Source organism: Mastacembelus armatus, chromosome 5, assembly GCF_900324485.2.
Source record: "Mastacembelus armatus chromosome 5, fMasArm1.2, whole genome shotgun sequence".
NCBI lineage: Eukaryota > Metazoa > Chordata > Actinopteri > Synbranchiformes > Mastacembelidae > Mastacembelus > Mastacembelus armatus.
In genome coordinates, this window is record NC_046637.1 from 1369436 (window position 1) to 1381654 (window position 12219).

At 44.5% G+C, this 12219-nt stretch overlaps 1 protein-coding gene across 1 annotated transcript in view; it reads left to right on the forward strand.

Moving 5' to 3' along the window:
* The window catches only part of mmp24 (matrix metallopeptidase 24), a 52890-nt gene extending 43247 nt beyond the window's left edge, over positions 1-9643 (forward strand). Inside the window, exons 8-10 of the mRNA XM_026306774.1 lie at positions 1873-2011; positions 5664-5930; positions 8821-9643. Of these exons, the coding sequence (XP_026162559.1) occupies positions 1873-2011; positions 5664-5930; positions 8821-9185 (771 nt within the window). The 3' untranslated portion in view covers positions 9186-9643. The remainder of the gene's footprint in view (positions 1-1872; positions 2012-5663; positions 5931-8820) is intronic.
* Positions 9644-12219: the final 2576 nt, after the last annotated feature.

Genomic DNA, 12219 nt, shown 5'->3' on the forward strand with positions numbered 1-12219 from the left:
ACTCTGGTTTCCTCCCACAGTCCAAAAACATGTATGTCAGGTTGATTGGTGACTCTAAATTGCCCATAGGAGTGAGTGTGAGTGTGTGAGGTTGTTTGTCTCTATGTGGCCCTGTGATGGACTGGGGACCTGTCCAGGGTGGACCCCTGCCTTTCACCCAAAGAGAGCTGGGATAGGCTCCAGCTGATCCCTGGGACCCTGGTTAGGACTAAGGGGGTCTAGATGATGGATGGATGGTGCTGTAAGGGAGGAGGAAATAGGAAAATAAAAAATTCCTCTAATTGCGTCAGAGTTGAGAGTGTGCATCTTTCCTCTTTGTCTTGCTCTCAGCCAACGTGCAGTAACATCCAGACTTCTGGCTCATGAAGAAACACAGAAGCTTCTCTGTAACTTAGAAAATGTGTCATCATCATCCTCATCATCATCGATCAGAAAACCAAGGCCTATTCGCTTTTCCCTTTAACTCCAGGGCAGGGGCATATTAGCAGTGAGAGGCAGTGGGCGTTTGAAAGGAGACACTCATTATGGGATGTTTCCTTGGTGAGACACACTCATGGTTTCTTTAGCTGGATGTGCAGCATCGATTTTCTCTTTTTTCTGTTTGGGTTCAGACAGAAAAGCATTAGTGGCCGACGGATGATGTCGGATCATTTGAGATGGAGAGCGTGATGGTGAGACAGAGATTATGCACTTTTTGGTGTGTGTGTGTGTGTGTGTGTGTGTGTGAGCCTTTCTGTTTGTGTGGAAACCATCGCCGTCAGAACGGTTTCAGCCTCTTCAAAGGGCTATCTGAGTGTTCAGACCTGGTCTCAGGGTTCAGGTTAGACCCAGGTTTTAGGGTTATGGGCTGGAGAGGCTTTATGTCTGTGAGTGTCCTCACAAAGATAGCTGTACTAGCGTGCGAGTGTTGCATTCAGCAGGGACTGTGCTTGGCTGTGTCCTAGATTCACTGAAGCCAAATGATAATGAGCTCAGATTGATGCTCGCTGCCTTCTTCCTTCTTCTTCTTCTCTCTTCATCTCTCTCCTCCTGCCTTCTGCCCCCCCCCCCCCTCCGTTTACCTTGCACCACTTCACTGTTCATTTCTTTGTCTTGTCCTCTTCTGCCCATGTGTCTTCTCTGCCCCCTCCTGAGTTTCCATCTGGTTCTTCCTTCTCCTCTTCAGATTGTTTCACACCTCCCCCCCATGTCGCTCCTTTCCTGAATTATGGACTTGACTTCAGGTCAGTCACTTCACTGAAGCTGCGACTGTGAGAGTTAGTGGTGTCTAACTCTAGGTCTAGATTTCTAGGGCATGTGGGAGAAAGTGCCAGCCTGAGAGAATAAACCATGCGACAGTCTCAGACGGGCGCCCCGAGGAAATTGGGTGGTCGCTGGTCTTTGAGATGTTTTCTCTCGTAAAACAGAAAAATACAGTTTGAAAATGCTTCACATAAATCTCACTTTTGTGTCTCAGGTTACAGACATAATGGAGGACTGGAACCTTGGAAGAAGTTGGCAATATTTACTGGAAGTTGTTGGTGAGGGTTAGGGGGTCAGGATTAGGATTAGGGTTAGGGTGTTTTGGTTAGGGGGTCAGGGTTAGGGTGTTTTGGTTAGGGGGTCAGGATTAGGGTGTTTTGGTTAGAGGGTCAGGATTAGGGTCAGCCAGGTGCCTCCAGGTTCACTCGTGTGTGGACTTCTTCACCTCACTGTGGTGCTCTAAGTCATATGGACTCATTACTCGCATTTGTGTTTTTCAGCCTATAATGTTTTTATTTTCTCCTGCTTTCCAGTTACAGTACGTTGACTCATTTTATAGTTTCCCCCTGGAGCTGTAGTTTAGACACTTGCTGTAGGTTTAGAGTATCTAAATGTTTACCTTTGTTTTAGGACCGGTGGTTCTGGCGTCTCAGGAACAACAAGGTGCAGGAGGGATATCCCATGCAGATCGATCAGTTCTGGAAAGGCCTGCCACCACGCATCGACGCAGCCTACGAGAGGTCTGATGGGAAATTTGTCTTCTTCAAAGGTACGAGGAAAAATCCGACATGTAATAAGACGTTTACAAATGTTTTCCACTTTCTGTCACTAACCGATGTGCCGGTTCTGCCTGGAACGTTTTAGTCTCGTGGAACCAGACGTATGGACATATTGAGAAGAAGCCAACTCACCTTCTGTTTTGATTACGGCTGTAAGGAATTAGGAAGTTCCTGATAAAGGTTTTATCAGCTGTGGCTTCACTGATGGTTAATAACTAATGAACTAAAGCTTCATAAGCCATTAAAAGGGAACAACCAGTGGTTGTCATTGATCAGGGAACTGTTTAGAACGTGACTCTTAGCATTCAGGTCTGCGTGTTTCTGTATTTATGGTTTCTTAGTTTCTAATGAGCAGTCAATGTTAATTAATCAATTATATTAATTAATCATCTACTAAGTCTGCAGTTAATGTTAGTAAGAGTTCATGAATGGTTTGGGTCCAGATGTCCTGCAGCTTTTTTCCAGAGGATCAATGGTCCAGCAGTTGACATCTCCCTGATCAATAAAGACTGATTATTAGTAAGTTATTGATTACACCTAATCAACAATAGAGCCACTGATTACAGCTTGTAAAGCCTTTTATAAATGGTGTCTTGCCAGAAGCTGTTTTGCAGGGTAGTTTCTTTCACAAATACTCAGGCAAAGACGCTGTGAGCGACAGAACAATGAAAGGTTCTGATGTGTGGATGAATGAAAAGGAACAAAGATCTGGAGAAGCATCTTCCCCGAGCAGCATCAGGATGTTTAATGTGGTAAAGTAGGAAAACATGTGGTACAAGCATCATACAGAGAGCACATATACCTGCAGTGTGAGCATCCTAACATTGTTCTGTATTAGTATTATTACATGGGTTTCAGTGACAGCTCACCGACTGACCCGCTTGGGTTGTTGTGGATTCCTCGATACAAATCTCTCTAAGTCTCTCGGGCCAAATAGGAGTTTTTCTCACCTGAACTGCTTCTGAGTCGGTTTTGCTCCAAGTCTCCAGCAGAAAACCTTCAGATCTCCGTCTGCCATCTGCTCCACTGTTATTAGACTCTTTCCTGCTCTCTACGTGCCCTCCTCCTCCTGAAAATATATTTAATAAAGTGTGAAATAGAGAATGGCAAGGCAGTGGGGAGCACTCAGCCTAAAGTAATAGAGTCGCTATGTATGAAGCCTCCTTCATCCCCTGCCTGCTGACGCCGGAGTCACTCTTCCCTCCATCTCTCTTTCTGTTTCCATCTCTGACTCTTTCTCTCTTCCACTGTAACTCACTCTCTCTCTCTCTCTGTCACACTCACACACACACACACACACCGACATCTTCTGACGGAGTGTCCTGCTATCGCGGCCAGCCAGGAGCAGGTATTAATAGCTTGGCTCTGTCATAGCTCTAGGCTGCAGACTCCCTCACACACACACACACACACACACACACACACACACACACACACACGGATGCACAATGACACAGCTTAACCAGGCTATCACACACACATACACACAGTGACATGTGATGTTTCACACACACATTTAGGCGAACACAAGGACACGTGAACTTTAACAGACAGAATCAGAAGGATTGTGTGTGTGTGTGTGTGTGTGTGTGTGTGTGTGTGTGTGTGTGTGTGTGTGTGTGTGTGTGTGTGTGTGTGTGTGTAATATTCTCCTGCACAGGTCACAGGTGGTGACATGAGGATAAAAAAAGCAGCATTTTCATATAAAAGTCTTTGAGTGTGGATGAGGTAGAGGCTCAGGAGCTCCACAGCTGTGGTGCTGATGTTCCCACATTCAGCTACACTGAAAACACTGTTGGTCACTTAAATTACTCTTCTCCACACTCACTTTTTATTCTTTCTGTTAGGAGAAAATTGGCTCAGATAAAGAGTAAAACCAAATACGCCAAAAAAAAGGAAAGACGCACTTTGGCCCACGTTTCGTTACCCAAACAAATTAACCAGAATCTTCACCTCCTGTCTGCGATGATGGAGGAGCTCCTAGAAAACAGCAGAGGTGTGAGCTCTCCCATGATCATCAGTCTTCTGCAGGTTCAGCTGATGATTCTCTGGAGGCTCAGCACTGCCACACACACATTTCACACCGCTCATGTTTATATTTCTGACCGACAGATCGTCCGTCCAGGCTGTACCTCACTTCTCGCCCACTGGGATCGCTTCCACCCTGCCCACCCCCCTCTAAGCAGTATAGATAATGGATGTATGGATTGAGGTTATAAAAATCTCCATTATAGCCACTTTAAAAACCATCTCAGGGTAAATCATGGGGGTTAAAATCCACTGTCATATCTATGTGCGTCATTTAATTCCTGAGTGCAGCCATATTTAATATCTGACGTGAGTGAAATAACTAAACTAGGGCGAGTTTTGTTTTTGTTGCTGTCCTGCGGCTCAGCAACGACTGAAACTTTCAAACATTCTCATTTTTATCTGAAAAACTGAAGATAGATCTCAGCTTGCACCTATACACAGATGAAGACTGTGGAGAGGAGCAACACGACTTCCCCGTGAACCAGTTAAACGTCAGTTAAACTGTTTACCTCCACCAAAATGTGTCGTGTGTAGTGAATCTTTTCGGTGTGTTTCTATGTTCTTACCTGTCCATTCCCTGTTTCTGGCATTTTGCTGTGGCAGGCAGGAACGCTCCACAGGCTACATAAGGATGACTGATGTTGGCAAATTTACAAATTTCCACTGAGCAGCAGCCTGAATTTCAAAGCTTCCAACCGAACCACACACCCACGTATGTGACAGTGAAACTCTGGCTCTGAAAATGTTTGAAGAAGAAGTGAAAAAATTCCTTTAAAGTGCCACAGCAAGAAAACACGACTTCAGCCTGCAGCTCAGTGCTCAGATGCTGCCTGGGCCTCACAGTAGAGCTGAGTGTCCTCGTGTCTCTGCAAGGTGTTTGTAACGATAAAAACACCTGCTAAAGGTCACAGTTATCTGTCTCTATCTTCCCGGTAATATGGAGAATGCTTTGGAAATTCTTAACTTCGAGTCTGTTCTGCCTTAAACGCCCGGTGCAAAGCTATTAGTGTCTGTGAAGGACAAAATTAGGATTCTGTGGTTGTATTAGTCCTCGTTTCTGTTCACTGTTCCCACGTGTTCTTTTTTTAGGTGATGAGTTCAGGCTGCTGCTGTCCAGTCGGACTATTTCAAAGGTTTTATCGAACTGTTCTATGGTTGAACCTGCTGCATTTCCTCTGCTGCGTCTTCTTCCTAAACAATAAGGACTGGCCTTTTAACAGCTGCAGAGGAGCTCTTTAACTTTTCCAGTGGAGTGTTTAATCCTGTTGAACTTGTTTCTATTAGAACATAAATACATTTATTTAGAAAGGTTCTTTTTTCACACTGGTCATAGTTTCACTTCCGTTGTTTTGGCCGGCCTTGGGCCAAGGGACGATTGATAAGATTTTAGTGACGGTCCAGGTCTGAGGTTTCACCCATTAAATACTCATTTGTAAATATTAACCTACAGACCTAAACACTTCCCATGGTTTGTTTGTGAGGGAAAGAAATCAATTCAGCTTTAAAGGTTGAAGGTTTAAACACAGAACCTGACAATAAACCTGAGCTAAAAACACTAAAAATATCTGCAGTATCTTTATAGTGCCGACCCAATTCTCCTTATGTTTGCAGGTGATAAGTACTGGGTGTTTAAGGAAGTGACGGCTGAACCGGGGTACCCTCACAGCCTGGTGGAGCTGGGCAGCTGCCTCCCCAAAGACGGCATCGACACGGCACTGCGTTGGGAGCCGGTCGGGAAAACCTACTTCTTCAAAGGGGACCAGTATTGGCGTTTCAACGAGGAGAAGCGCACGGTGGACCCAGGGTACCCTAAACCCATCACCGTGTGGAAGGGAATACCGAACGCACCGCAGGGAGCCTTCATCAACAGGGAGGGATGTGAGTGTCCTGCAGGAATGACTCTGGTTTCTGGCTGTTCTGTGTTCATGTGTTCATCACTTTCATCCTCAGCTCCGACCGGGCAGGTGTTTTCTGTCTCTACACATCCTTCTTGTCTTTTATGTCCCAATAACTTGGGAATTCAGAAGCTGCAGCCTGTGATAGTCCGATCCTTCTCCATTTTGTTTAAACGTCCTTTTGGTAAGTGCCTGGTGTCTCCAGATGGGCTTTTGTGGGCGGCTGAGTCAGGAGTCCCAGGGTGATTTTTTTTATTTTTATTTTATTTTTATTCCCACTGCAGCCCCTGTTGCTCAGTCCACTAACTGTTCATTCATTAAAGCTGCCAGACAGACTGCCAGACAGTCAGACGCTCTCCTGACAATTCAGTTTACTCACATCGAATTACGTTTCCTTCAGCCCGGTGCTGACGGTACAGACGTATAAAATACCACGAGCAAAGGCGCCAGTCTCGCACATGCACGCACTGTCTGCAAGAAGAAAACTGGCCCTCATCACTTCTGCTTCTCGAGCTGAGACCTCGTGACCTTGTGGCTTCCTCAGAGGGCAGTGTGACTGAGTGTGACTGAGTGTGTGTGTGTGTGTGTGTGTCGGTTGATCAGCGTGGTGTTTTGGTGTTAGATGACAAGCTGTCCTGTAGGGACTCTGGAGGCAGCAGACAAATGTGTGTTTGGGTTGCTTGGAGGCGATGGAGCAGAGAGTTTGCTTTTGAAGAAACTGTCTTGGGTTTTTCTGTTGGTGAGTTGTGTGTGTACGTGGGTGTGTTTGTTAGCACTGCAGAGATCTGGTATTTTGCCACAATATTCAACATTTGATTATTTATGATAGGTAAGAAAAGAAATCTGAATATTTTCTTTCTGCAGAAATCAGAGGCAGGATGTTAAGATAACATTCATTTGAACACACCTGGAGGAAAACATAAATTCCAACATGGATACATCATGGATTTTTCCTGATCTTTCATGGACGAGCATAAAGTACATAAGGGCTGAGGGTCAGATGCTGACCAAAAAGTGTCCCTGAACGCACCACAGTCTGTATTGTTCAGAGTTTGCCGACCATTTTCACACCACAGACGGTTTGTAGCTGCTTCTGATCCAGAACATGTCTGAGAAGAAGCTGCAGGTGGAGCTGCTGTTGGCAGGACTTGGTCTTTGGTTGGAGAAGAAGGAAGGAAGAGGAGGAGGAGAAAAATAAGGAGACACTGCACAGAATTTATACTAAAACCAGCTGATGAGCCAATTGGAAGGAAGGAAGAGGCAGTTATCAGGTCACTTTCACTGACAGATTTGCTGCCAGTTCAACATGTTGAAAGCTGCCAAGGGCGGAGAGACCAGACACTCACCGATCGTTGGCTTGGTGTGTTATCTGGTCCAACAAAATGTGTGCACTGAATGTCTTTCACCACCATCTGGTAGAAACATGACCAGCTAGAACTGAGTAAAATAGCCAACATTAGCTACATGTAGCTTTCCATCTGTGTGTTTGTGTTGTTGTTGTTGTTGTTGTTGTTGTTGTTGTTGAGGGTGTTTCCTTTTTTGTTTTCCTGCTTCCTCCCTCTGTATCTCTGTCTCACATACCGTCCCATTTGTCTCACAGGCTTTACATAATATCGCCCTTCAATGAAAACATCTACTGCTGGGACCAAAATACTGTATCTGCCTATAACCAGCGTGTCACAGTAGAAATGTTATTGCCTCTAATGAGATTCTGTGCTGCAGGGCTCTAACAGAGGCAGCTCAGGACACTGAATATGGATGTTTCTCAGAAGGCTTTTTTTTAAAGACTGTATTTGTCAGTGTTGTGCATGTGACTGTGTTTCCTGAGAATGAACTTTTGAGGAATTTAGTAAACACTGTAGTTTCCCGGTACTAGTCGTATGGTATCAGACCTCTATTCTTGTGACGCTGTTTTTAGCAACATTTTTTCCCTCTGTAATCTCATGGCTCTAAACAGAAGCTTGGACCACAATAAGAGGTGTGCACAGCCCAGTTTGTACTTAACTTAGCGTCTTTCATAAACTGTTTTCGCTCCCTTTGTACTGTGTCTTTTTGCCATGTGGCAGCATGGCTGCAACCTTAACCCCGTTTATTTTTGTAAGTCTTTGTAAGAAGTACTTATTTTAACTCAAACCTCAAATCTCTTCCAAAACTGAACCACTTTCTGTGGCTAAACAGAACCATCCATGACCCATAACCTGGACACCACAGCCACGTGGTGATTTTTAGGTTTTTTTTTTATCATGACAATGAAGGTCCAGTGGTTTGCAACTGGTACAGTCCTGTTGGTCGTATCAGACGCTAAGGACAAAAATGACACAAATCTCAGGAGTCACCGGAGTGATTGCCATGAAATTTGGTTCGGTCAAAGTCACATTATGGTCTTTGCTCCTGTGTTCCCAACAAACAATAGTCTTTATCACTGTGACCCCTGAAGGTCTCACTGTCACGACGACGTAAACATTTGCTGAAACAACAACTCAGACTTTTTTTTTTTTTTTTTACTTTCCTCCCCTTTTTTCCTGTCACTGGTTAGTCCCACATCAGTTATAAAAACAATACATGTTTAGTACCTTTGTTGGTTTTTATGTATATCGATATCTGTCCCAGCTTCCAGATGTTGAGCCCCCTGGTGGCTGGCTGCAATACTAGATTGATATTATTTTGTGTTTGGTTCCATGTGGTTCACCTGGGTATATATATTCCATCTTGTGTGTAATGTGAGCTGTATGTTTGTTCTTTTCATAATGCAGTAATTTTAATTGTGTTGTCTCCTTCGCAAAGGTCAACCCGCTAATTTCCGTCTCCTCTTTCTTTACCACCTACCCCCTTTTCTCTTTTACGTCCACCTCCATCGTCCTCACCCTCCTCAGACTTCACCTACTTCTACAAGGGGAAGGAGTACTGGAAGTTCGACAACCAGAAGCTGACGGTGGAACCGGGATATCCAAAGTCCATCCTGCATGACTGGATGGGCTGCGACCAGTCTGACATGGAGCGCTCTGGTGGAAACGGTAACCGCGGAGACCGCCAACTGCCCCTCGATGACGTAGACATCATGGTGACCATCAACGACGTCCCGACGACAGTCAACGCCATCGCCGTGGTGATCCCCTGCATCCTGTCACTGTGCATCCTCGTTTTGGTGTACACGATTTTCCAGTTTAAAAACAAAGGGGTGCAGCAGAACACCATGACGCAGCACTACTACAAATACCCCGTTCAGGAGTGGGTATGACAGGCGACTGCCCTTTCAGAAGGTCAGAGCTCATGGGTTGAGGGGTCTTATGCATCATATTGTTAGCTAGCTAATGTTGGTTAATGGGTAAAAACACAGAAAGGACAACAGAAGGCCGATGCTGAAAGATGCTAATTGGCTAACTAGCGATAAATGCGACCAGAGGGGCACAACGTTCTGTGGGACTAGATTTAGACTTTGACTCGGAGTTTGTGTGAGACTTTAGTGCAAAACAGGAAGATCCCTGACTTTGGCTCTTTAAGGACGGTGAAAACAAAGATGGCTGACGATGGCGAGAACAAGTACACGATTAGATGGTGGGATTTTCAGTCTTGCCCACAAGTTCTCTGGCTGGGTGAAATGGGATCTTCTGAGCGATACTGAACATGATCTGTTTCTTCTGGGACCTACAACACACAACTTTCCTTCTCAGTGAAAATAAAAAGGAAGAGGAAGAGGAACAGGATATGCTCCTCTAAGCCACCTCCAAGTTTGTTCTAACAACAGCTTGTACTTCTTCAATTATTAGTCAGTAACTTAATGAAAAAAAAAAAAGAAAAAATGGTTTAAAAAATATCAAACTTGAAAATAAAATGTAGGTAGCAAGGCCATAATGAAAAGAAAACCAAGGATTACTGAATTTTTAGTTTAATTTCAGTTGAAAGAAGATGTGAAACTGTCAGAAGAGGACCTTTTCTCTCTTTCATTGTAATACACAATAAAACATCATCACTGAATCACTCAAACGGCATCAAACGGTCACAGGCGTTGATGAAGAGTAGCTAGTCATCAGCAAACAATGATAGAACAACAGCTCCAACAGCCTTATCTCTGCCTCAAACACATCGGCTCATATTTTAACAAGCTGCACACAAGCAGGACTTGTATTTATCAAACTGCTAAAAGTGAAAACTTGAACAAAAGTAGTAAAAATCATTCACTTCACTTCTGGTTGCAAATGTAGTGTTAATCTCCAGGGAGGTCTGCAGGTGAGCACACACCTTGTTAATGATGACATTTGCATTAGCTGGAGTGGTGTAATTAAGGAAAAGGGCAACTTCACTCACATGTGACGTAATGTCACACCATGTTTATATTATTTAATTTCACACCAACTGAATAAACCTTTAAAAAAGACAAATGTCTCTGCAGAACAGTCCACCAGGGTCTGGGTCGATGCTTTTGTCTCCAAACATACATCTGATGAACCATGTGATCACTTGCTGTAATTAGGAGTAAGTTGCTTGATAATTGCTAATGTTTTCACACTTAGCAAAGAATTAATATATGAATGAATGAATTAGCTCTTTAGATTATTCTTGAAATGCTTCGCAAGTTGATAATTATGGGCCCAGAGCTGAGCCAGTTATTTTGTCCCTTGAGTCTTTGTGTTTTTATCTTTCTGAGGAAGAAGTACAAACAGTGAGGAAACGGAGAGCAGAGAGACAGAAACACAGACTAAATCAGGGTTTGAACAGAGCAGGGATGTATTAGTATTCTGGCTGCGGCTCGGCGACATCGACCAAGCTTAATGAAGTACTTCTGTTCACAAAGCTCTAATAGGAGCTACTCGCCCTCCGCATCCCTCACTTTAATCCCGCTGTCCTCCCTCTGTCTTTTCTCACTGTCCTCTTGTAAGTCTCCCCGTCCATCTGGCCTCTGGTCTTTCCGTCGGCTCAGTCGCTCCAGAATCCTTCCCCCTTTACCTCCTCCTCTGTCCATCTGTGCTGCTCTCCCTCTGTACTTACCTCAGCTTTTTTACCTCTTTTTACATCCCTGTTTTTTTTACATCAAAGCACCATCTGTATCCAGTTTGCTTAACACCCCAGGCCGCTTGTCCGCGTTCAGTCAATGTCATGTACATCCACGATCCTGCTGCTTTCATTTAGGAATTTAGAAAGTGCTTTAGTTAGAAGTGCCAAAATAAATCTCTCGTCTTTGATTCTGGATGATCCACTTGGTTTGATCCACGAACTGACACTGTAACAGCATCAGCTGTGTGGCAGCAAGTTTAAATGCTAAATGTGTTTGTTGTGGTCAGAAAGTCACCGCAGAGATCATTCAGGTGTCATTTGAAGATATTTCCATTAATTTATGGATATAAAGTCCAACAACCTGCAAAAGGCGACACTCTTTCTGTAAAATCCACCAGAGAGAACATCTCCTTTGGCCTCTGACAGGCCGGGTGTCATGATGGATTGAAAAGGCCAAGCTGTGCAGTTTGCTGATGCTGAAGGTTTACGGAGCATTTCCTGGCCCGTTTTGGAACAGCTGCTGTTTTGGGATGTGAAGTTGCTGTTTTTTTGTTTTTTTTTTTAGTGACCGTGTGATTTTTGAGTAATGCAACACTCAGATCTTCAATATGTCTGAAAGAGCAGCGCTGCATATTTAAATACAAAAGCAGCTCATTTAAATGTTATTAACTTCCTAAAGCGAATCATAATGAATCATTTGCGGGATATTCAGCTCCCCAGGGGCCTCTGGATTCTCCCATCCATGACCTCCCACCTCAGGCTGGAAATCGCTGTGGTAGGCCAATCTGGGACAGCCTGAGTGAGTCACAGTTTATCCAGACTCTTTATATAATCCTGCAGATTTAAATGCCAGTGTTTGTGGGTGAGAAGCGGTTATGATGTGAAAAAGCCTCCGAGCAGGCAGACGAACGTCCCTGTTTCTAGGAGTGTTTGTCTGGACCATCCATATCCACAGTAACAGTAACAATAGTGCGGGCGGACGCAGCGTGTTTTCCAAAACTCCTTGAGACTCCAGACGTAAACAGGGGAACGTACCGTCTGCCTCTCTACATCTCTTTCTCCTTCCCTCGCCCCTGCTCTCTCGCTCAGCTCTGAACCTTATTCTCTGAGCTCTCTGTCCTGCAGTAATTGAATGTGTTCACGCCGCATATCCGCGCAATTACTCGCTGCTGTCGAGAGCAATTCAGCACACGCAGCATTCAGCACAAATCGATGGTGTTCAATATCCTGCAGCGCTATTTTGACTCGGTGGGGAGAGAAAAAACAAAACGCATGTTTGT